The 26,813-nt window shown below is 30.0% G+C and overlaps 1 protein-coding gene and 3 long non-coding RNA genes across 4 annotated transcripts in view; 3 read left to right on the top strand and 1 right to left on the bottom strand.

Moving 5' to 3' along the window:
* The window catches only part of LOC127276660 (uncharacterized), an 11,706-nt gene extending 9,801 nt beyond the window's left edge, over positions 1–1,905 (top strand). Inside the window, exon 3 of the long non-coding RNA XR_007842233.1 lies at positions 1,784–1,905. This is a non-coding gene — a long non-coding RNA (uncharacterized LOC127276660). The remainder of the gene's footprint in view (positions 1–1,783) is intronic.
* LOC127276654 (zinc finger protein sens-like) lies at positions 831–26,813 on the bottom strand. The gene is made up of 7 exons (XM_051297250.1): positions 26,692–26,813; positions 23,043–23,163; positions 19,240–19,369; positions 16,744–16,933; positions 13,626–15,393; positions 3,382–4,074; positions 831–2,493 (listed from the first exon to the last, which is right to left on the bottom strand). Exons 5-7 carry the CDS (start codon positions 13,993–13,995, stop codon positions 1,202–1,204), a joined length of 2,355 nt encoding a protein of 784 aa, XP_051153207.1. The 5' UTR covers positions 13,996–15,393; positions 16,744–16,933; positions 19,240–19,369; positions 23,043–23,163; positions 26,692–26,813; the 3' UTR covers positions 831–1,201.
* LOC127276659 (uncharacterized) lies at positions 2,500–3,511 on the top strand. The gene is made up of 3 exons (XR_007842232.1): positions 2,500–2,721; positions 2,928–3,123; positions 3,371–3,511. It is a non-coding gene; the product is annotated as an uncharacterized LOC127276659 (long non-coding RNA).
* On the top strand, positions 9,991–13,620 carry LOC127276658 (uncharacterized). Its single transcript, XR_007842231.1, has 3 exons — positions 9,991–10,538; positions 10,612–10,745; positions 12,591–13,620. It is a non-coding gene; the product is annotated as an uncharacterized LOC127276658 (long non-coding RNA).

Below are 26,813 nucleotides of genomic sequence, written 5' to 3'. Positions count from 1 at the left end.
TCCACTGATTCAAATTATTATTCTTTTTTTTATATATATATATAAATATATTTCTTTTTTATTTTATTTATATAATTATTTGATATTTACATTTATTTAATATTTTCACTGATATTTTGATTTAGCGAAATTTTCACTGTTTGAAATTAATTCTATGTAATATTTATAAATTTCACTGATTTTAATTTAGAGAAATTTTCGCTGATTCGAATTTATGTAATTTTTAGAAACGAAATATTAAATTTAAATCAGGAAAATTTTCGTAAAATTACATTCTACATTAATTTCGCACAATGCTCAATGTAATTTGACTCATATAATAATTTATTGAATGACTGACTGACTGCAATTTTTGTTATTTTCAAATTGAAATTTTAGATTTCGAAATTAAAATTTGGAATTTTTTTTTAATTGAATGTCGAAAATTTGTAAACATTAATATTTCTCTTTTTTTTTGAGAAAATTTCATTTTCTCGTATATATATATATATTTTTAAATTAATTAAAGAGTTTTCTTTTAACGAATAAAAATATTCCACCGAATTTTAAAAAGTAAAATGTTTAATAAAACAAAATTTCCTACCATGAATGAATTTTTATTTAATTGAATTTGCATTTAATTTGTTATATTATTCTTATTTTGCAAATTACCGTATCTTTTTGTAGAAAATTTTTTTTACAAAATATTAAATTTCTATTAAAATTCGAAACAAAATTCCTAATTTGAAAATTATGTTTTATTGAGAAAATTTCATTTTCTCGTATATTTTTTTTAATTAATTAAAAATGGTTTTCTTTCAACGGGAATTTGATTTTAAAATTAATTTAAAAAAAAAAATATTTCTCCGGATTTTGAAAATTAAAATTTTTAATCCAAAATTTCATATGATTTAATTAAATTTGCATTTAATTCTTATTTTGTAAATTTTTATATTTTTTTCAATAAGAAATTTATTTTTTTTTCTTTACAAAATATTGCAATTCGAAACAAAATTTCCATTTGAAAATTCAAATATCAATCAACATTCAACTCGTATATATATAATACTTGATGTATTTTTTTTTTTCAATTGCGAGATCAAATGTATGTTTGTATATATATCTGTGTTTAAAAAACACGAAAAAAAAAAAATATATAGCTTTGTGCCCGGGATTATCTCGTATTTGTGTGACTGGGTACCGGGCATTATACAATATTACATTACTGATTACATGGTGATGATGCTGCATGATGATTTCGCGATGACGACGATGATGATGATGAATGTGTCGCCTCACGTTTTAGCCTCTGTTTCAAATGAACCTTGGCGTGTCGTTTTTTCTCATCACTTCTTGCAAATTTACGTCCACATTGATCGCAACAAAATGGTTTTTCACCTGTATGAGTTCGTACATGCGTTGTTAAATGATCACTTCTTGAAAATGAACGCATACATATTCGACATTGAAATGGTTTTTGTCCCGTGTGAATGCGAATGTGTCGTGTTAATTCATCACTACGTGAGAAACGTCGATCACAACCATCAACGGGACATGCGTAGGGTCGTTCATGAACTGGGGTTTTACTTGGACGATTTGGATATTTTCTTGGTTTTACTGGAACTAGCCTTAGAGGTAATGCACTCTGTTGATAAACTTGTGAAAGAATCTCGTGACCTTTTGAGGTACTTGGATTGTATTCGGCAAGTTGAACACCGGCTGCTGTTTGATTTGACGATGGTTGTTGTTGTTGTTGTTGAGGTGGAACGTTCGTTGAATAACCAGGTGATGGTTCCTGTTTCAGGGTTGGTTCCTGGTGGTGTTGCTGCTGCTGCTGCTGTTGGTGGTGATGATGGGGATGATGTTGCTGATGATGGTGTGACAATAACCCAGGATCGTAGGCTTCTTCGTGAGCGGTCAACCAACCGGAAGATGTGGAACTCGGTGTATCGTGATATCCGGGAGGTGCTGTGGGTTTTGAATCGACTTGTAATAATTCCACAGTCTCGCCACCATATGGACCGGTGTGTAGAGTTGGATGCAAAAAAGGTTGACCGGTAAGTGTTAAAGTAGGCGATGGAAGGGAACCCCAAATTTCTTGATTTGGAGTTTGTGGTTGTAATTGTTGTTGTTGCTGCTGCGGTGTTTGTAGATTATTCAACGTTGAGGATTGCGTGCAGGTTGTTGTGAAAACACCACGATACGTGAGAGTTGGTACATTACAAATATTTACACTCGACGATGGTGTTGAAGCAACTGTTGACGTTGAATGTGGCGCTGAATAAAGAATAACACCGCCCTGAAGAATATTACAACGATCAACATCGTCTTGAGATTGATGCTGAGACACTGGACTCGTGGAGGGTGCGCCTACTGAATGATCCTGTGATTCCTGATGATGGTGATGATGATGCTGCTGCTGCTGCTGTTGATGATGGTGTCGATCTCTACTCGCGGAATTATCATCTTCCACTGTTGGCTCGTCCAATGAGAGATCATCTCCCGTTAAACCACCTGCAATCACACACAAATAATTCGTTTAATTTTATTCCATAAAAACTGAATTTCATTTTAATGTATTGATTCTTTTTTACAGAGAGAGATATTTCATTACAACGAGCAGGAAGAGTCAAAGCGATAGAGAATAGTTCTTATCAGGGAATAAATATCGCCTGCATCCTGCCTTCTGGAACTTCCTTCCTTACTAAAATGTGGAAAAAAAAAACCCGTCTACTATTTCCGGTAAGTAAATATCAAAATTCAAGTGAAAAATTCATCAAAATTATTGATAAATTGAGAAACAAAAAAAATGAAATCTCAATGACAATTTAACATAATTGTGTAATCAATATTGTGGGTGGATATGGTGAGAGAGAGATGGCATATAAAATTATGAGATGAATGAATTTGAGAGAGGAAAGAGAAAGTTGATTTTTTTTTTTTTTCAGTGAAAAAGTGGAAACACACCCGGGAATGATGTTTAAAGCCGGCTGATATTGAGTGGGGGGTAATCATAGTAAGGGTGGGGGTTAGGGTAGAAGCATGAATGAACCACGCATGATGAGGAGGGGGTGGTGTATAGAAGGCTAGCTGAGAGTCTCTCTTGAATGTCGGGGTCGCCAAGTATTGATCCGTCGCAGGCAGGTTCGATGTTAGCAGTTTCTCATCGCATGTGATGTACTACGTCATCGGTCTTTTCGTGAAATTCAACCACTAGAGAGAATTTCCACTTTTTCAATTTATTATTAATTTTCAAATTTCATATTCTAATTTAATTTTTCTTTCTTATTTAATAATAATGAATCATTTTCCTCTTTTTTTGTATGGAAATATTTTCTAAATGGTAAATTAAAAAATGTAGATGATTGATTATATATTTTTTTTTTAAAAGGAAACTGGTACCTGTGATCGGTGGTGGTTCGACGAGGGCGGAGGGGCCGAAAAAGGAGGGCAAATCGCTGCTGGTGGTAACCGGTGTATTGAGATCACCAGCCTTGTCTTTCTCGTTTTGATCCTGCAAACTATCATGGCAATCGGTGATGCGTTCACGTTCATCCTCAAGTCTTTGTGAATGCCTCTTGTCATGATCCCTTGGCGAAGTGGGTGCATCAACATCGGAATGTAGTCTATGATGATCCTCGTGTCGATGATGATGCGGATGATGATGATCGTGATGATTGGCATGATCACGATGATGGGATTGTTGACCGTCGGGCGATTCAGAGGATGTGACTTGCTGCTGATGATGAAGAGGAGTACAATTGCCAAGAGTGAGAGTTGGTACAGCGGCTTTTCCCGTAAGGGATGATGTATTTGTTGTGAGAGACGATGTACCGCCAAGACCGGCGGCCGACGTCACTGCATTGTACGTTAAACAGGCGTCAAAGCTCAATTGCACTGTTTGTAAATTAAAAGTTGCATGATGATGATGATGATGCCCCAAGGGTGGAGAAGACAGAAGAAAGGGACTTGTTGCGGCAGCATGGGGTTGCGAGCCCATAACTTCCATACCGTCCATCGTCATCCTCTGAAAGGTTGAATGTTGTCTTCCTCCTGGACCAGCGATCCCTTCAGGAGCGCAAGTATCCTCGCCTGCTGTTGTATTTTTCAACTCAATTATTTTTTATTTTTTTTTTAAATTCTCAGCTTACCTTGCCACTCCGAAATAAGTCAAAAATTAGCACACAAAAATCACATAATCCTATTTCTCTGATAAATGTTTATTAGAAGCACAAATTTCTTTTTTTTTGGGAAAATTTAATAACGAAAAATTCTTCTCTCTCTTTATGAGCAGAACACCACCACTGTCCGAGAACGAAAGTGACGTGAGCACGCGCTCGCTTGCCCGCCCGCGTTCGCACCCGAACTCTTCTTCTCTCCGTTTCTTGCCTCCTCTTCTCGTTTGACGAGACTCTCGTCGCACGATCGCACCGGTCGACGAACCGACCGGGTCCGAGACCAAGTCTTCTCGCCGCTTCTTTTTATTGACAGTGAAAAATCCTCCTTCGAAATTCTTTTCAAGTATGCTGTGTCCTCCTTGTGAATAAAGGAGAGGGAAAATATTTATACGCGGGGGAGGAATTCACGCGAGAGAAACTCTGGTATCATTATAATATTTCTTGTGAGTCAAAGTTGAGAGCCCCAGCGAAAGATTCAAGCCGGATTCAAAAGCTAGCCACAGTATTATTTTCGTAAACGCACTTGTGTGTATATGCATATATATGTATGCAAGTGTACGTGGCCTCGACGCGCAAAGTGCGTGTATTTGTATGTGTGTATATAATCGGTCCCGCGGATATATTGTATAGGACACGCGATGCGTGGGGGTCGCGCACGAACTGAGCTAAGCGACGGCGCGCCCCGTAGTTTTATGAATGGACCACGAAGACTGTCCCATATTTGGAAGCGCCGAGCGGTTGCCAGCCAATCCTCGTTCTCCGTACCTATCTATACGCGAGTGTGTATATGCTGGTAATATTCTCCTCTCGTGCTTTTCTCCCCCCACTTATGCTTGCACTTCCCCGTTCCGCGCCGCGATCTTGGTTTCTTCGGTTCTCCAGTGACGTCGTGTATGCTTGTGACGTAGATTTGCGGCGCACGACCGCTCTCCCACCCACGCCGCTCTCTATGTGTATGTGAACGTTCGCAACTGCACGCGAGAAGAAGTATCACGATTCGATTCACCTCGACATGGACCACTTGGCATAATATATATATATATTTGATTTTTTTTATTACAAATTTTCAATTCTTTCATATTATTTTGATCTATTTTTGCAATTTTTTTTTTGTTTTTTTTTTTTTTGAAAAACAAAATTTGTTTATTGCCCCCATGGACCATTTGGTTCAACTTTTGAGACAGACTGCGGCTTTCGAAATTGACCGCGATGTTCAGTGTGTTCTCGTCTGGACCGAAACATGCGCACTCGATACTCGAATAAATAGAGGGTGTGCAAAATATATTCCACTTTATATTATACTTGTGAATTCAAAATTTTGTATCGCGCGAGATTAGGAAAATTAGTTTGAAAAATTCGGAATGTTTTTATTTCTTCACTGAATTTGAAAATTTATTTCTGATCAAGTAATTTTTTTCCCATTGAAGGTTCTAACTTTAATTTAAAATTGTACCTAGGATTTTATTTTCGTTTATTCGTTTTTAAATAAAAGAAAAAAAGCAGAAAAAAAATGTAGAATTTAACGCTTGCTTTTCTTAAAGGGGATAGAAGAGAAAACATTGCAGGCATAGAAGAAATATAGCAAGAAGCGTAAAATAAACTTTAAACAGTTTTTCCGAAATAAAAAAGAAATTAATTTTTATCAAGAATATATAAGAATTAATTTATTATAATTATCACAAATAATTACAATATAATTTATTTCATTAATTTTATTTATATATTTTTTGTTTTGAAAAGTATTTTAATTTTTGAATTAAATTCTATTGAAAATTAGCTCCATTTTTTAATAAATTAATTTTAACATGTAAAAAAACTTTGATGAACACGGAGAAAAATAAAGTAATTTTTTACTACTTTCAAAGTAAATACTAAGCTGTCAGGAATTTCTCCCAAACTTTTGATCTGGAAATAGTAAATACTATGAATTTTTTTTAGCAAAAGTTTTTGCAAAATCGTTATAATAATTTTAAAAAAATAGTAATTTGTTCATAAAAGAAATAACTGATATAAATATTAATAAATAAATAATAATGAATAGATTATAATAATAAAAAATAATTATTTCTTCATAAAATAATTTCTTATTTGAAAAAAAATTGATTTAGTTCGCAGTTAGAAAAATGATAAACGAATTTAATGAGTTGATTGAAAGAAGAATTTTACGCTAATTTTGGACTCGAAGAAATTACAGGCGTGTAAAATAACTCGCATTACAGAGGGATTTCAGTATATTGAAACACGCAACCACCTGATGCCCTATTTGGGGCCACTCGCGTTGCCACGCGCCTGATTCTCTTCTCTCTTGCTTATTCTTTTTCTTTCTTTTTTACCCTACCTACTTTTCTCGCGTGCACATACTCTTCTTTATCGTCCTGTCTCTTTTTCTTTCAATATTTTACATTCTTCTTCTTCTTCTTCTTCTTCTTAGTCTTCAAGAAGAATCGAATCATGTGTACTGGCACATCGTTGCTCGTGTAACGTGGCACAACAAATTCTAAAATTATCCTGGCTGACCGAGACGGTGGGCGCGTGCTATTCGCGGCACGAGTCGCGTTAGGTTTGCGCGGGCGAGAGCCACTATTTTGAGCCGCCACGCAACCACCTGAGCTACCCAGCATCCCCAAATACCACAATGATTTTATATTATCGTTTCTATATCACGATGAGTCAGATGTTTCTTGTCGAATTTTAACTAACGTATTACCTTCTCACAGCTAGAGATTCGAGATTTTTTTTTTCGATATGGAAATTTAAAGAAGAAAAACTTTTGAGATTAAAAAAAAATTTAAATATACGCAGAGAGGATGATTAAAAAAAAAAAAAAAAAAAAGGATAATAGAATAATTTTTTTTTTAAAGGGAGTTCTTTTTGCTCGCACACGATTTATACAATGAAATTGTTATTTGAGCCAGGGATTTAGAAAACCAATTTATAACGCTCCGTGACAAAATTCGATTTTTCTATTTTTTCAAATATGGCAAATTGAAGAAAGAATGTTTAAATATATCCGCAAATTAGTAATTTTTGCTCAAATGATAGAATTTTTTTTTTTATTACTCATTTTGAGAATTGTTTTCAATTTAGAGAATATATATCTCTACATTTATAGTGTGCATTTGAAGTAACGTGTAAAGTCACCATGATAATGTCCAAGTAGGTTAAGAATCTTTGTGTTGACGTAAGCCTGTACATGACTTGTTTCCTTCTTATTCCTGAGTGCACATATGTACTTTAAACTATAATGTCTTTCCGTTGTTGAACCTCGTGCAATATGTTCTTGTTTATTTGCGCAATACTGAAGATGCTTACAAGAAGTTGCGGTTTGGTTTGCAACAATGCTTCTTTATTTTTAAAATTCAAATTTCTTTCAAATTTTTCTCATTCCCAAATTCAAAACAATGATAATTTTCTTGGGAAATTTTTTTTATATAAAAAAAAAATATTTTTTATAATTTAAAAAGAAAAAACAACTCTCGAGACCACCGCAAATAACTAAAAACAACTTTCATGTGCTTCAACTTTCCTTTGTATCTTCTGGTCTAGCCATCAAACGACACATTCATTAAAGCGGGTATAGATATATATTATATATACATATAGAAAGGTCTCTCTCTCTCGAAGCAAAAGGTTTATTACTTCGAGTCTATTAAAAATTTTTTTCAAAAGCAATTTTCGAAAGAGAATTTTATCGCTCACGGTAAATGATTATAATCAACTATAAATGGAGATAAGAAGAGAGGAAAAAAAAAGCGGAGGGAAAAGAGAAAGAGAGAGAGAGAGAGAAGCCGGTGGCACGCGACCACCCGAGGAAATCATAGCATTGTAGAATCAAGTATAGTATATATCTAGAGGTGCATCCGCGCGTGACTACACTCGCGTTCTCTCGCAATTTATTTTTTTTTTTTATTTTTTTTATTAAACGCGTATATATGCCTATTATCTAGATGTGTATGTATACGTGTATTATGTCTCTTGTCTCAAAACATATACATGTATATATATAGAGCCCTTGATTCTGGTATAACACGCGATGAGTCACGTTGCGCACGAGTCTTTCGCACGTTTTTGCTAATTGTAAGTAGTCATTCGTTGAGCTCTTCGATTAACGATCGCTTCCGGCGTCTTTTTTGTACAGTGCCTCCGCAAGACAAGTCCTTCCCATATAAGAGGCATTTTACGACCGGGGGCTCTCACACTATTATTCTCACAAGCAAAAAGAAAAAAAAAAAAAAAAAAAAAAAAAAATAAATGTCTGAAAAATTAGTCGCAGCTTCCAAAAAATTATATATATTTTAATTTTTTTATTACTCCTTTTTTTAATTCAAAATTCAAATTTTTCTCAATGTAAATATAAAATTTTACATGCTAAAAAGCTCAACAGAATATCAAAATTATATTTTAGTCTTTCATATATGGGGCATTCCACGGGAGATTTTCATTGAAAATTTTTTTTTCCCCGAAACATTTTTTTTCGAAATTTATATGAAAAATATGGATATACGTATTTTTTTATTTGATAAAAATAAAGGAAGTTATGATTTTTTGAAATTTAACGTCAAGTGTGTTTTTGGGACATATTTTAATCTATTGTACTAATAAATTAAAAATTATGCTATATATAAAATTTGTTCATTTTTTTTTTAAATTTTTCAAATATCTGCTCAAAAATAACGTATCTATAAGAGAAGCAACAAAAAAGTTGAAATTAAACTCAAAAAGTGAGTTTTCTCAAAAGAGACGCACTTTCGACTTTTAATTTTTTTTTTTTTGCATTACAATTTCTGATTGAAGAATTTTTTCCCCTATCTGCGAAAGTGGTATTTTTAGTTTTTAAATTACTATTTATAATTTTTTTAGTACGGCTCACAGAATTTAAGCATTTTTTCTACAAATATAACCTTTTTCCATTATTATTCATTTGTTTTTTTCTTAATTTTCATAAAAACATACTAAAAATCGTTGGCGTCGAGCTTAAAAATTGTAAATAGTAACTTAAAAACTAAAAGTACCATTTTCGCAGATAGGGGAAAAAATTCTTCAGTCACCACAGAGATTGTAATGCAAAAAAAAAAAATTAAAAATCGAAAATGTCTCTTTTGAGAAAACTCACTTTTTGAGTTTAATTTCAACTTTTTTGTTACTTCTCTTATAGGTATACGTTATTTTTGAGCAGATATTTGAACAATTTAAGAAAAAATCAACAAAATTCATATATATATAGCATAATTTTTAATTTATTAGAACAATAGATTAAAAAATGTCCCAAAAACACATGAGCCAAAAGTTTTGAACGTTCATATGAACGAAATTCTTTTTGCAACTTTTCTTTAAGTATACAAATTTTATTACAAAATATTGTTTAAAATATCTAAAAAGATGTTATTAATTTAATAATTGTTTAATTTACTGTTTTATTTTACATTGACATCATAATTTTTAATAATTTATTGATTGAAAAAAATATTTCGCTCATATGAACGTTCAAAACTTTCGGCTCATAAAAACACACTTCCATCGTTGACGTTAAATTTCAAAAAAATCATAACTTCCTTCATTTTTATCAAATAAAAAAATAAAAAAATACGTATATCCTTATTTTTCATACAGATTTCGAAAAAAATGTTTCGGGGAAAAAAAATTTTTGAATGAAAATCTCCCGTGGAATGCCCCATATATATAAATATGTTAATTGAAAAAACAGCTTCTTGGACTTTCAAAGCGCAATATTCGTTTATGGAAGTAAGCAATTTGTCAATTTTATGACACTTTCATATTATATACAACGAGTATGGAGATTCATATATATATGAATAGGATCGTTACTAGAAAAACATCCAATAAACGAAAGCGCTCTTCGATAAGTTAATTAGCAATTTTATTAGATCATTTTATAAGCGCCACACAATTTCCAAACGACCCATAAACAAGGCGTGTACTCTTGTCAGCGTTAGAAAGTAGAAATGACATTGATTTGCTTAAAAACAGGATTTATCATATATAGTGTGTTTAGTGATACATAAGCATATATGTATATAGCAAATTTATTGCTTTAAAAAAAAATCAAAAAACACCTCAATCTTAAACTAATTATTTGAAGAAAAAAAACTCGATCAAAGAATTTTTAGGTCTGATTGATTCGATGACTTTTGTTTTGATAAATTTTTATAATTGGATGGGTGGGCGCGCGAGATGAGCGTGGGACAATCAAACTGCGTCGTTTAACCTGTTCGCATTTTGCTCTAATGAGGATTTGAATTTTTTTTTTCTGATTTAAAAAAAATTTTCTTTTTCAGGTAGGAGGACTGATATTGTTCGAATAACTATGAATTCATTTTTTTCTATCTTCTGATGATAATCGATAAACTTCATAAAATTATTGTAAGTTCAATAAAATATAAATTATAAGTTTATTTAAAAATAATGCAGATATTTACTTGGATTTTTTTTACAGAATTGAAATCTATAATATTGAAGATGTGAGCGAGATTGTGTGCAAAAAAAAAGTTAACGTAAAAAGAGAGGGGAAAAAAAAAACGTTGGAGCGATTGATCATTTTGATTTGAAACACAAGTCAACGTCATTGATGTACGTATGGGTTTCTCTCTTATCAGTTTTAGTTGACGTAGACACATATGCTCTGGCATCAGTGAACGATAAAACCAATAGCTACTACCAGTTGCGTTCACTACACGTGTATATTCACACTCAAGACTAGAAGTGTTTACACTCATATAAATTTCGATTTCTCCACACATTAATTTGATTTAAGATATACAGTTCTCTTCAATGAAACAACTCCTGTGAGTAAAAAAAAAAAAAAAAAACTGCACTAGAAATTATTAAAAAATTTTCCATTTTTAATTCGCTTCAAATTGAGATCAATTTAAATTTCCCAAAAAAAAAAAAGTTACAAAATTTTAATAGCATTTTAACATTTTACTATAATTTTTTTTTCTCAAAAAAGAAGATGAAAAAAAAATCCTCTCGAACAATGACCAGAATATTCGTCTAATCTTGTTAATTGAGTCTCGGACTAATATTAAGCCGAGGATAAAGTCAATTTTCGCCCACATTTGAACCAATTATCATGTTATGGTAATTTTAAAAGAATTATCGTGACATCTGGTTTAGAATATGGTGAGACAATCAGTTTTTTTTTTGATATAGTCTCCAAAATATATTGTATTGTCAAAATTGAAAAAATATTTTCGTATCTTTGTTTTTTTTTAAATAAAAGAAAGCCTAATTGGTTTAAATTCATGTTCACTTGAATTTTATGTGACGTGTAACACATTTTATTTCGACGACCGAAAATAATTTGAGGAAGGAGAACGACGACGACGACGAACATGGGGGGAATTAAATACCAGACGATTAAGGGTGACGAATCTTATTTACGATGAGCTGAAAATGTTTTCCGTGTGCTTTTATCGTTGCTTACAATATAAATATAACCAAACACAATGGAAATACAAATTTTGTTTCTTTTTCTTTTCTTTCTTTTTTTTTATATGTCGTAAAATTGTTATTAACGACTGTTGAAGATTTTTTGCGATTGAAAATTTTAATATTAGAAAATAAGATTTTTTTTTTGTCAGTAGAAAAATATTTCTAATCGAAACAAAATTTGTATTTCAAAAAAAAAACATCCTTTAATTTTAATTTTTATCGTTTTAACGAGACTATTGTGCTCCTTATCAATTGTGCTTTAAATATATCATATTTTTCTCTGAATCACAAGATAGCAACTAATCTCGAGCAACGTATATATATATATATATATATTTATAAAAACTCTTTGGACATTTGAAATATTTTTATTTCCTTTTCTTATATATTCATTTCTCTCTAAAATTTGAATTTTTGATCCTTTTTGTAAAATGTAAATTACAATCGCGAGTTGTAACTGCATTTATAACGGACAAGGCTATCTTTCATCATTCTATTTAATTAATATCGCTTCCTAAGCTTTTGATCCGATACATGCAAATGCCTTAAGGATGGCTATAAGTAATCGATTTACCCCTTCGAGGAGAAATTATATGGTTGTGATTATGCCAGAGCTACAAATGTTAATAATTGGTAGGAAGTTGTGAATGGTATTTTATTTAATATGATAAATTGTTAAGACGTATATACAAAAACCTTTTCCAAATTACTAGTTTCACGTTCAATTCAATGTTTCTCATTAAATACAAGCAAACAATTTAACAAGAAATTATTCATTTTTCAAAGATACATTTACATTTCAATAAAGTTATAATTTCAATCTTTAAGAGATTTATCAAAAAATTGTTTATTATTTCATGACAAAAATTAAGTAATAAAAAAATTATTTTTTTTCTATTTAATTAATTTCATTTAAATATAATTTAATTAATTAAAAATAATTAAATATAAACTTATTTTTTATGTTTCTTATTGTTTCAGATCATTTTCGAATTTTCCGTTTGTTCGAGATGGAAGATTATTGAATAATTGAACGTTTCATATAAAAATAATTAATTATTGTGAACAACTCTGTTTGAATGGCGAATTTAACAGAAAGCTTCTTCTTCTTCCGTATATAACCCATACCAATAATAATATACACGTGCGCATAAAATTTATCGTTGAAATCGATATGTGAATTCGAAGGCTCGCAAGAGGAGAGAAGAACAATAGAAATGAAACGATAAAAAGAATTCAGTGTCTGACGATTTTGTGCCGTAAGATTATTCAGAGATAGGAGTGACTTATTGTGGAGTGTGCCAGGCAGTAGCCGAGAAATTGTTCATTTGAGAAAAAAAAATGTTCCTTAAAGTTCTGAACGTTCACTGAAAAAATATCCTTTTTTTTTTTTTTGAATGTTTCGAATTAAAAAAAGGAGAAAAGTATAAATTCAATTTAATGGAAAATAAATTTAGTAGAAAAAGGATACAAAACAATGGTAAAAAAAAATATTTATCCGAACCTTCAGAACTTCAAGTACCTTATTTATATATAATGATTGAGAAAATACAGAAAGAGAAGAGAAAGAATCATTTTTGCAAAATATTCTTGAAAAAAGAGGTGATGAACACAAATTTTCTTCTTCTAAAATGGTGAGAGAATTATAATTTTGATTTAAATGACTAATTTATTTTTAATATTTTCTTAATATAAGTAAATTTAATTTAATTTTTTTGTTATTGAATCGATTCAAGAAACAATTTTTTAAATCTCTTCGAAACTTTGAATCTCGATCAACAAAGTTGACAGAAAAATTGAATTCATTCGACAAAATTTTTTTTTAAAATCATGGAAAATTTTTTAATTAAATTTCTCTATTTTCTTCCAAGTTTGAATTTTGTTTAACAATTCATAACTCTTTGATATTTTTCGAAAATCCCTGACCCGTGGCAACCCTTGATCGAGATTCAAAAGAAAGAAAAGACGGAGAACATTTTGCAAAATGAATCTTTGATGATAAAAAAAATAATTTACCTGGAGGAGGTGGATGATGGTGATGATGATGATGAGTGTATCCAATATTTGGTGGCGGTGGAGGATAAACTGTGCCCCATATGCAAGGCGCTGAAGCAGCTGTAGCCGCAGCAACTGATTGTTGCTGCTGATGTTGTTGTTGTTGCTGCTGAAGGAGTTGTTGCACTTGGGCAATGTCAACAAATTCCTGAAGTTCACCATCGCCTTCAGTCTCGGATGGTATATCGCGCACTCTACTTTCCGATGGTTGATCACCACCACCAGAGAATGGATTACTTTGTAGATGATCAAAACCAACAAGTGGTGTTGAAGGATCGTAATTTGTGCTGCGTCCAGTGGTATGTTCGCGTCGCATCGCGAGCGCCAGCATCTTTTCAACTTGTCGCCCCGATCGGCTTAGTTTCCCTAGACCTCGACCTCACTTCCAATGATGAAGAAGAAGGCTCACCGGTCGCTGTCAACAACAATGACCGGCCGTACATGTCACACACAGCCACACACCGTATTCAATCCCTCGATTGAAATTCAACACATACACTTTTTCGAAACAGCACTAAAAAACAAAAAAAATGTATCAACCGTGCACTGTATATGTGTCTTATTCCTTATCTGTCATCGAAGACGTTGTAATTATATTTTGTAGTCTGTCACACGAGTTTCTTTACTGGAGCCCAAGATAGTGGGCAGGGGTTCGCGATGGTCCGCGCTAGACTAATAAAGAGTGGCTCGCGCGCAAACTTGTCCGGTGTACGAGCGAGAGAGAGAGAAAACAAGATTTGCCAACGTCACGTGTCGTCGACATCACCCTGGGGTTACTCCCGATACTGTTGACGGTTACCTATATGAGTCTTCCTCTCCATATTATACTTTTCTTCTTCCACTCTTCTTTTAGTTTTCCCCTCTTTTCTTCATCATTATCATCATCTTTCTTCTTGATTTTCTCATTTCCCCTTCACCACCTTGCTTGGTCAACTCATTCGTCTCTTGCAATCTCCATTCATTCCTTCACTGAGCTTTCCCCGCCACGTTGGTTTCCTCTCTTCCAGAACTCGTCCCGCAACCTCTTTGAGTCCCACCCCATTGGTCGCGATTATACCCTTTCTTCCCTCCGTAATCCACCTTACTCCCACTACCTTTTCATTACTTTCCCCTCCCTCTTGGACACGCACACCAGTACGTCCATCACTTTGGTAAGACTGGCAACGTTCGCCGGGTGACGTCATTGGCGTGGGCGCACCCCCGCACGAGAGAGCGCAACTTCTCTCTTTGGAACACATACGGCATCATATATATATATATATATATGTATGAAGACAATGTACTCCATGGGTACTTTGTCTATTCGCTGCGCGCAAGATGGTTCTTTCCTTTGGTATAATTTTCGGATGATTGTTGCGCGCCTCACGCGAAATGAATATGATAATCCACATGCTAAATATCTATACTCAGAGAGAAGCTTGTACCAATTTTATCACAATTCTATATGGATTTAACCATATAGCTCACTCTCTCTCTCTCTTTCTCCCACTAAAGATTGAACGTTAGCCTCGAAAGCATTATTTTGCAGATCATATAAGACGTGTTTGCTGACCGTAAATGAGATGATCTTGTTGAAAATACACATTGTTTTTTTGCGAGAAAGAGGAAATGGTTCATTTTTCTCAATAATGATGATGATGATGATGACTTCAAATTATTTCATTTTTTCTTCGATAATTATATAATTAAATTTTCCCAAAGGTATATTTCTGCTTGTCCTTTAATTTCACTGTAAAAAATAAATCATATTTTACTAATTCGACAGTATGATTTTAAGCTTAAAAATTAATTGAAAAATGTAATCAAATATTCGTTAAGTTATTTTGGTTTTTTAAATGTATTTATTTTCTCTGTATTAAATTCAGTTTTGATCAAATTCGAAAATTTATTTAAAAAAATATCTTTTTTAAATAATTGCATAAGAAGTGGGACCAGAGTAATTTCAGCCTATCGAAATTAATTTTATTAATAGGTGATAATTTTCTTTTTTGCGATTATTTAGGATCTAAAATTATTTTTATTTATTACACAGAGAAAAATGGAAAACAAATATAAATTTTTATTATTTCCAAAGTAAATCCTAAACTGTAAAGAATTTATCCACATTTCCGATAACTTTTGCTCCGAAAATAGAAAAAATATTATTTCCGAAGTAAACTCTTTATACTATAATTCAGTAGTAATTTTTTCTATTTCGAAAGAAAAACATTGCTAGAGATGCGCAAAAATTTTAAATATTTTAGTTTTTGCTTTTTGTAAGTAATAAATAGTTAATCTATATTTTTTTCCGTTAATTGAAAAATAAAATTATTTTTATCAATTTTGGAAATTTTATTTTTTACAAAAATTAAATATTTCTAAAATTCACGCGATTTTTACTGATCCCTCTTCTTAAATAAAAATTTCTATAATTCCAGATTATTTAGAAAAAATTTAATTTTTGTAAATTCTTTTCGTAAAAACTATAAATTTCTTTTTTTCTCTAGAAAAAGTTTGAATGATTAATATTAATAAGCGCTTTTTTTCTTTTTATTAAAATTATAATTAAATATCTAACATCGTCTTTTTTTAATTAGTAAAATTTTCCAAGTTTCGCGATACGTGATATTTAAATGACCATATCATTAGGACATTTGCAAAGCGTTATTCAAATGAAGTTAGCCAATCGAGATGATTGGCCGAAGCGACAATGATGTCAATGTAAATGATGTCAAGAGTGTCAGTGATAGAGAGGAAAAAAAAAATATATATTGTGCAGCGATAAGTAATTTTCAAGAGACGACTTGTTAGTTGGAAATATGTAGAATATATATATATATATATATATATATATAGTATCAATGTTTGTCCTACCTACATCTTTGTTTTTCAATATTTGAAAGAGAAAGAAGAACGATATAAGGAGTCATAGAGCTGCTTATTCTATACGCATCCCCTACTCATGTCCTGTGCGGTATAAACAGGCTCATGGTGGCAGCGACACACGCCATATGTGGCTAGACTATCCTACGTGGGCTAAACAAGTCCTCTTACCTTTACTTCGCCTCACTTCTTTCAAGTCCCACAAGAGTAAGCGTACCTTTTTAGCAGCATTACACATTAATATCGCAATAGACGAATTCAAATTTAAATCCATTTGCTACTTGAGAGCTATAAATTCTCCTCGCTTCTTTTATCCTTTTCTTCGACTTTTTTTTTTTTCGTTTCGTTATTTTTAATCATGATCTTCTTTTCACCAAAAAAAAATTATTGCTCATTTTTGGCCATATCTGGAAAAAAAAAAATATTACAGTTATTTATATAACAAAAATAGAAAATTAAATATTTGTTATAATTTATTTTTTGATTAGAAAAACAAAAAGATTCCCCTAAAAAGCATAAAAAAAAGTGGAATAATTTATAGTTATTATTCAAATCGATAAAAAAAAAGTTAAAAAATTTTTTTTTTGCTGTGTTTACAAACTGATAATGAAAGTGCCTTTTTTAAAAAATCTCTTTCAATATTAATGGTTCTAAAAATTCTAAAAAGGATTAAAATATGATGTGTTAAAATCAAGATGAAAGGTGATATCACTTTTGTCTTTTCGAATCTTTAGTCATATATAATTAGACTCGTGTGTGCATTATATGCGAGCTACATATACATATATATATAAACTTTTAAATGAATGTAACAGTTTTAACAAGCAGAGATATAGAGAGCAGTAGAGAAAAATGAATGACGAACGACTAGTCGTTTTTCATCTTCATGTAAAAGTAACTGAACGTCTAATAAGCAAACCAAAATTACTCATAACTTTGTCGAAACTCTTATTAAAAGGTGAATTATAATTGATCGTTAATCATTTTGTTACTATTTTCAAAATTTACTACTCTCTTCTATATAGCTCGCACCAAAAGAATTATCAATTTCTGTGAATTTGATGAAAATTTGAAATTAATTTTTATAGAAGAAATTTTCCGCAAAAAAAATTTATATAAAAATATTTTCGGAATTAAAATTAAAAAAAAATGATCTTACTAATATAAATAAAAATTAGAAGACAAATGAAAAAAAAAAGTTTTCTTCGAGAATTATTTATACCTTTCGCGCGAAGGCTTATAGAAAAAAAAAAATTCGCTAGCTTTTTCATCCTCTCTGAGATTTATAGGGATATAAAGTTTATACTGTCCCCGTATAGCGTCCCACCTTTTGAAATGAATTTTTCCTGTCATCAAACTTGGAGAAACAATGCAATGAAAGGAGAATTTTATTTTGTGAAAAAGAAAGAGAGAGACTGCATATTCCATACGGGCACCTTACGATTCGTCCCTGACGAATATCCGCTTCGGAGGAGACATAATTTGAAATTGTCCGGAGGTCAAAGGGCGAGCGCGGCTACTTGAGCGAGTTGACTCTGTCGGTCTCAGGGGTCACGTGCCGTGACATCTTCTCTTCTTCTTCTTCTTCTTTTTTCTTTCTCATCTTCTCGTCATGAAAAAAAAAAAATTACATTTATTATTTGCCATCATCGTTTCAATAGTTTTCATTTACGGAAAGATAAAATGAAAAATAACTCCTCACCCCCCTAAGAAATGACCTCATCGGATGTGGCTCTGATTTGCTCAATTCGTTCCAAGTTACGTGGCCCCTGTGTATATATATATATACACTGGCCAAGATACGTTTGATCTCTCTAGAGCTGTGTGGAAAGGAACCTACACGATTGCTATCGTCTTTGCCTCATTACTCCATTACGATGGCGTGTGGCGTGTGCCGTACCCCTTTATATTCTATTCGTTCTGACCGCATACTTTCTTTCTTGTTCATTCTGTCTTCTTTTTTCCCCTTCTATGTTTCAATTTTTTTTTTTTTTTTTTTTTTTGTTCTCTCTTGTGGCTTGTAACGTTCCAACAAACGCAGAAAGACTTCGTCTCTTTTCTTTTCCTCTGTCATACACGTAAGCATCTCTCATGATAAAGTGCGTGATATTACGCGGTGAAGTATCTAACTATACGTTGGAGCAGAAAGATAGAAGAAGAAGAAGAAGAAGATTCAAGCAGAAAGAGAGAAAAAACATACTTTAGTGCGATGTGAGGAGAAAGAGAGTCTCGGCACGAGCAGGACAGAGATTCTCAAACCGTTGGCAACAGGTTCTTGGATTGTTGTTAAAACCGCTCTTTCAGTGGGTGGAGAACGCGATACAGTCATACGCCATAGAAGACACCTGGGTTTTTCGATGGAAACGTTGGCAACGTTGGAAACTCAAGAGAAGTCTTCGGCGAAATTGTATGATACCGCAACGATCATAATTATCATATCCTCGAATTATCATTTAATATTCCATATATCAATTATTTCAAAGATTCCAAATCTATTAGCCAATTTTTTCCTTCTTTCCTTCCTCCTATTTTTTTTTTTTAAATACAAGAAATTATAATTAATTGGGATAAAATATCAATGAAAAATTTGAAATATAAATTTATTAATTGAGAAAAAAAATATAATTGAAATATTATTATAAATTAAATCATTATGATAGGGACTTTTAAAGAAAATTAAGAAAGCAATAATTATTTATGAGAATGCACTTACCGCACGTATAAGCGTTTTTGTGATAATAATCGACTCTCCTCTGATGGACGGCAAGTGCCTCGGGACAGTGAAGCATTATATATCTAGACTCGTTCATCCCTTTAATATAACACCTACGGTTAATGCGGCTCTGAAACAAATCATTAGTAAGTCGTTATTTATGGATTAAACGAAAAATTTCAATTTATAAAATAGTATCTTTCGCTTTACAATATAGTATATAAATATATTCTATATATATATATATATATATACATGAAGTATATGCAACTTTAACCAAAGATTCAAGTGAAGCAATCAAAAGAAGAAATTATAATCTTTTAGCTTCATTTAGTTTTTTTTTTTATTCTGAGCTAAATTTTACCTTTTCATCAAAAAATTATTATTATATAATATAAATTATATTATATTATATTATTATAAAATAATAATTATTATTATAAAAATAATAATTTTTTAATAAGAAAAAAAAATTAATAGAAAATAATTGAATTTCAATTCATTTTGAATTGAAAATTTTGGGAAATAATTCAATTTTAATTGAAATTTTGGATAATAATTTAAATTTAAGTTCATTTTTGATTGAAAATTTGGATAATTAATTTTGAATAGAAATTTTAGAAAATAATTGCGAATTTTATTTCATTTTAAATTGAAAACTTGGTAAATAATTAAATTTTAAATTTGAAAATTTTGGATAATTATTGAATTTTAATTGATTTTAAATTAAAATTTCGGGTAATAATTGAATTTTAATTTATTTTGAATTATTTTGATTAGTAATGTATTTCATTAAAATTATTAAAAATAATTAATTTAGTGAAGAATCATTTTAGTTCAAAATTTCTTAAATAATTGAATTGAAGAAGATCTGAAGAAGATCTACATTTTATACTAAAAAAAAAGGTATTTTATTTACATTTTTTTTTTCAAATGTAAAAAAAAATGTCACATTTTATTAAAATAAGTCGATAAAAGTCGTATTTTTGAAAAAAGTCGTATAATCCGAGACCTGTAAACATATATAATTTTCATTATTATCATTTAATATGTAATAATATTCTAATAAATTAAATTATTATTGATAAATATTAATCTTTAATTTCTTTATAACAAACAATTAAATACTCAATTTGGCGCGCGTTTAATTTTGCTAGTTTCTTTATAATATATAATAATAAATATAATTTTTTTAAAAGTATCAATTCGTAAATTAAAAATTTTATATCCGAAATTTCTAAACTTTGAAAAAAATTTCTATATATTAAATAAAAAATGTTAATTCATGGTTGTTATTTACTTAAATCTTTTTTTAAAAAAATTCCGATATCGTTATATTTACATATATGATTTTTGTTTCAATGTCTCCAATTTTCAAAACGTTAAGTATTTAATACTTCAAAGTTCTCAAATAAAAAAAAAAAAAAAAAAAAAATAACGATAGAACGTACGTTGTTTGTCGCATCTAAATATACACTCAAGTCACACGAATTTCGAGTTCATAACATCAAGACAAACTTTTCATTCGCAGCTGTTATACGAATGTTATATGAAAAAAAAGTATTGCCTCATAATAACAAATATAGGAATTTTATTGTTTTTTTTTCACTGAAAGTCTATAAATAGAGAGAGAGAAAAAAAAAATGTAATGCGATTTTATAAAATCAGTAAATTTTTGTTTTATAAATGTTTCGCAGGTATGGAGATGTGAAGAGAAAAAATATATATATATCTTGAGACATATTCTCTCGCACGTGTATTACAACAGTTATGCTCTTCTCTTTAGCACTTGAGCGGTGCTCTTTGGAAAGAATGGAGAAAGCGACAAGACAAAATGAAATGACTTAAAGGATGGAGAATGAAATTAATGGCACAGCACATGTTGTATATTTGAAGTGCGTAATTTAGACAGGTATGAGTTCATGGTCATCATTTTTTAAAATAGATAAAAGTACAAAGCTTCCTCTATATATATATGAATATATGAATGAGAAATTTGGTCCTTTATAATTTATAAAGAAAACAATGAAGTCATATATATATGTAATCGAAAAGACAAATAAAGTTAGAAACTTTTTTTTCAATATTTGAAAGAGATTTTTTCATTATAAATGAAAAGTAAATTAGATTCGCGAAATTGTTCAAAAAAAATTATATTTACTATACTTTATTTTTTATTTACTTCATTTATAAAAAGCAGAAAAGAATTTTTTAAACTAATTTAATTTTAAGGCAATTTTTCCTAAATTGATTTAAATAAATTTTGTTTGTTTTAAAAAAAATAAATAAATAAATCTCAGTGAATTATAAAACAAGTGTATAGACTTATTTTAAACTTTTATTATATTTATATTTAAGTATTCTGAATTCCCTGAAGTATTTCGAAATTCTTTTTTTGAAATAAATTTAGAAAAAAAAAACTCATCATAATAAACTACAAAAAAAATAGCTTCTCTTAAAATTTTTTCTTTTAATTTTCTTTTCAATAATAATGTTTAGCGTTCAAATCATTTATTTCTCCTTAATTGTACCACAAAATTTTCTTAATTCTTTGCTTCAAATTAGTAAAAATTTTTTTGATTCAAATACGGGCAAATGGGTTTTTTTTTACTATTTTTTTTTCCAAAAAATTAATTGATTCTTAAAATATTTACTTTACATTATTTCAATGAAAATAATTTCTTTTTCAGAATATACCAAATTCTTCTTTTTTTTTTGTCAATGAGAAATAAAGTTTTTTTTTTGTTAAAAAAAAAGGATAGAACCAAGATTTTGATGAAAATATCAAAAGGAGGATTTCTAAAAAAAAAGAACCGAGAAGATGATGACGTGGAGCTAAACTGAAATCTTTGACAAGAGACAAGAGATTAAAGGCATTATGAAGGAGAGTTAAAGATCGTTGAAAAGGCCTTAACGCACAATATATAGAAAAAAAAAGCAAGTTGAAAAGCTGTCAGACGGAAGCTGACAAATAATCTATTACTTAGGTCCATTGGTATTACGATTTAGATTTTTTTTTCATAAATAAAAGATTGCAATGGAAAGAAGAAAATATGAAAAACAAATGAATGAAGAAACTGGAGAACCGTTTTCTCTGTACAGTTTCGTCTCTTTCGAGTCTTACAATACAAACTCCAGGGAAAGTATATACCTATCCGAGTATGTATTTCTTTATTTTCCCCTCTTTGTTCATCAGTTCACCCACGCAAAGTTGACACGCGCGCGTTCGCGTGCTCGCCCGTATGCCTCAACGAACATACTCTCTTTCTCTCTCTCTCTCTCTCTTTGTAAGGTGAATAAAAAGTCAAATGTGATTGGCGTATCGCAAAAATCCGCCATTAAAAACACTATCGTGACTCCTCCCATTTAAAGTCAATGGGGAGATTGCGAGATTTCACGGTTCATGTGTTTTTTTTTTTTCACACTGATTTCTTCGATCGGTTGATGCTGCGAAGAATCGGCGTGTGAGCATATATAAAGTTGAATTCAGCGGGCAAAACGAGCACGATCAGAAAGGCTCGTGGCGGCGCCACGTCCCAAGTGGTGGGGCATTAATTCATCTTTGGATTTCCCCTTATTTGGACTTCTATACCACGATTCATCGGAGCGGTGGGGTTTGAATGGGTGGATACGAAAGGCTGGGCCTTAAGGTGTATCACGGCAGCACAATGATGAATATCTTTTCTTTATATGTGTGCAATTTAACTCAAAATGAGTGTATATGCACAAACCACTAATACTCAATAAAACTTCTTTCTCTTCTCTTTCGCCAGGATGAATCGAGTGAATTATTCACATCCTACCGTATTCGGTGACCGATGAGATTGTTAAGAATTACACATGTAATCGGTCCTATCATTTGCCTTTCCTAGGATTGCCATGCAATTAACAGTCGTGGGAAACCATTTCTATCCATTGTAATACCTGCAATAAGAAATATATATATTTAGTTTTATGACTTCCACCTTTTCAAATTATTTTTTTTAACTCAATGAATCTTATCAAATTGTTCCTTTGTTTAATCGTTTAAATCGAGACCCATTGCCAATTATTAATTTAATTTGACAATTTATCTCTCGCATTGAAGGTTTTTTTTATTCACTACATTGGAAAATTATATATTATATTAAAATTATTAAATTCAATTATTTTAATATCAAATCAATATTTTACTTGAAGCGAATAATTAAAAATTTTATTTTTAAGAGTTAAAAACTTCAATCAGAAAAAAGAGTAGCTTCTCTTAAATAAATTAAAAATAAAATAATTAAAAATTCCAAAAAATCGAGAAAATAATAAATAATTTAATGTAATTCATTTTTTTTAAATTAATTTAAACGCAAATAAAAGTTTTCTCTCGATGTTCATAAAAAGAGAACAATTAATTTATTTATTATCAATAAAAATAAAAATTATATAGAAAAAATAAATTTGTTGAAAATAGTTATTGAAAATAAAAATTCTAGTTGTGGTATTATTTATTACCAATAAAAATTATATATAAAAAGAGAACAATTAATTTATCTATTATCAATAAAAATAAAAATTATATAGAAAAAATAAATTTGTTGAAAATAGTTATTGAAAATAAAAATTCTAATTGTGGTATTATTTATTACCAATAAAAATTATATATAAAAAGAGAACAATTAATTTATTTATTATCAATAAAAATAAACATTATATAGAAAAAATAAATTTGTTGAAATTGAAAATAAAAATTCTATTTATATATTACCAATAAAAATTATATAGAGAAAATAAATTTGTTTTTTATTGAAAATAAAAGAAAAATTCTAATTTTGTTGTATATATTTAATTAAAAATTTCGTAAATGACGTTTTCAAACATAATTAAAAATTGTCTGACTCATTTTGAATCCACTCTCTTCAAGTATATATAGAGAAGCTCTTTTAAAAAAAGAATGAAAAAAAAATTCATCAAGACCAGTAGCTAAACTTCTCACCGTATTTAATTTCTATTTCTTAATCATAAACGATAAACTTCTATATAATATAATTAGAGCTTTTTTTCATTCTCTCACTTTTCAAATTTTTTTTCTCCACGCATCATATTTAATTGTATATAGGTATATATATGTGTTTAAGCATTTTATTAAATGACCATGAAATCTCCCCACAGAGAGGTATTTTTGTATTTAAATCTCCTCAATTTGGAAATTAACTTGTCATAAATGTCACACACGCATGGTGGTCTTTTTGGAATCCCTCACAAGCGAATGTAAATTACATGTATAAATCAAGATAAAAATTTTCTCTAAAGAAATAAAAAAAAAAAAAAAAAAAAAGTAAGAACAAAGTAACCTCTATATAAAGAAATAAAAGAGATTTATAAAGTGATTTTCTTTTCGTAACATGTAAAAATATGTCGTTTTTTTTTTCAAGTTGTTTTGAAAATAAATAAATAATTTTGAATATAAGAAAGTCTTCATGGACAGTTTGGCAGGGAATGGATCTCGTAGGTTTTGGTTTTGGTTTTTTTATTTTATTATCATGAGCCCAACGATCGTAAATTACAGACTAGAGAGACGCGGGAGCCAGGTCATTTTACCTATTTTGACTGTGGGTGGGCCCTCAACCTCTAATGTTGGATGGGTTTTTTGGGACTTAAAAATCTCAGGTGTATATGTACATAATATGATATTACAATAGAATTTCGAGAGTGTAAGGGGCGTAACGTGTACACTTCATTTTTTTTTCCCCCTTTAAATATTTATATATTGGAAAAAAAAGGTAATCTGTACAATTTATTAACGAAATCAATAGAAACTCTATTGTCAAATATAGAATTTTTCCTGTATAAATAAATATATTAGAATTTTAAATTATTCATTTTTTTAAAAAAGAATTATTGTAGGATAATAAAATCAAATTTTCAATAAAATATTTTGACGTCCGTTATGTGTCATTTATGTTTTAATAAAAGTGATAGAAATTTTTTATTTTACGACTTGAAAGTGTATAATTGATTTACCTTATCCAAATATTTTTGTTTTGAGACAAGAAAGATATCAGATTTTGTGATAAAGAGTGTGTGGTTTTTAAATTTAAATTTTTTTTGAAAGCATTTTGTGATTTTTTTTTATTTGGTTTAAATTAGTTTTAGTTGAAATTTTCTTTTTTAAAAATAAAATGAATATTTTAGTTTTTGATTATGTAAAATAAAAATTTAATTTTGATTACGGAGTAATTGAGACTTTTCTTTTTTTTCTGACAATTTTAATGTTTGAAAAAGAGATTAGAATGCATAGCGACCAAGGGCAATGGAATCCAACTGAACAAGCTTTTGCGGGATACCGCTAACAGTTGACGTAGGTAGTGCACACGTTACTCCATTACACGTTTCGTTTAATTACCTATCATGTGAAGCGGGGGACAGACGCGACGCGATGGAAGCGCGATCTCGCTCCATGGGAAGTGTTGTTCAACATCACATTCCAGACCTGGGACTAGCCGCGATGAAAACGACTATTATAGCAGCATTCACGACATTTCCCGACGTGCTTAACATTTTCTTTTTAATAATTACTTGCCAGACATAAATAAACTTGTTTTTTATAGCACCATACGGAAGAAATTGCTTAAGCATAACAAGCGACTTGTTTTTATAGATTTCAATTTTTACACCATACTAATATATATTATATTTATTTTTTATTATTATTTATTTTGCCGATTTATTCTTTTATCAATAAAATTTACATACTATTTTACTTTAACAAATATTATTTTATTTCTCTTTTATTTAATAAAAATTAAAAGAGAATACAATATTTGTTAATAAAAAAAAGTAATGTTTTAAAAAGTGTGAAGAAAAAATAAAATCTCATAATAAGAAATGAAAAAAGTAAATATTTAAAATAAGCTATAACAACTAAAAAGGTAAATCGTGTTATTATTGTAATTCGATTTTTTTAATATTCAATTCAAATAAAATAAAAAAAAAAAAAAAAAAGAGTGAGAAAAGTGACATTCATTATGTTCATTTTATATTTCGAAGTGAATTAATACTTGTCAGGTAAGCGTGATGCATAGAAAATTATTTAAATTTATTTTACTAGGAGTTTGTTTTGGAATTAGATTTATGTGGATATTTGAATGTGGTGTTCATGTATCATCTCGAAGGTGGAGCTAACTCTACCTCGACTCTCTACAAATCAAAACTTAAATTATATTTATTTTTTTTTAGGAGACAATTTTCAAAACTAATGGTTCTCTCTTTCCTTTTTATCCTTCTTCTTTTTCTCTTCGAAATTTTTTTTAGTATTAAATTATTTATTTTGAAATTTTTTGTAAAGTTTACTTGTATTTTTTTTTTAAAATATAAAATGAAAATATAATATTAAATATATATATTTTTTAATTTATTAGTTTCTTTAATTTTTGTTAGAAAATTTTTTTATTATTATTTTCTATTGCTTTGCAATATTACCTGATTTAGATTTATTCACTGGTAATGAAGTCCTTATTCTCATCAGTGTATATCACCTGTTGAGGCCAATATCTTTTTTGAAATTGCGAAATTTTGGTGAAGATTCACATCAGAGTTTCACT

The sequence above is a fragment of the Leptopilina boulardi genome, unplaced genomic scaffold, assembly GCF_019393585.1.
Source record: "Leptopilina boulardi isolate dan_hultmark-lab unplaced genomic scaffold, ZJU_Lbou_2.1 LbouV2_150, whole genome shotgun sequence".
Taxonomy (NCBI): Eukaryota; Metazoa; Arthropoda; class Insecta; order Hymenoptera; family Figitidae; genus Leptopilina; species Leptopilina boulardi.
The sequence above is the reverse complement of the archived record's forward strand: the minus strand, read 5'-3'. Positions and strand labels throughout refer to the sequence as shown.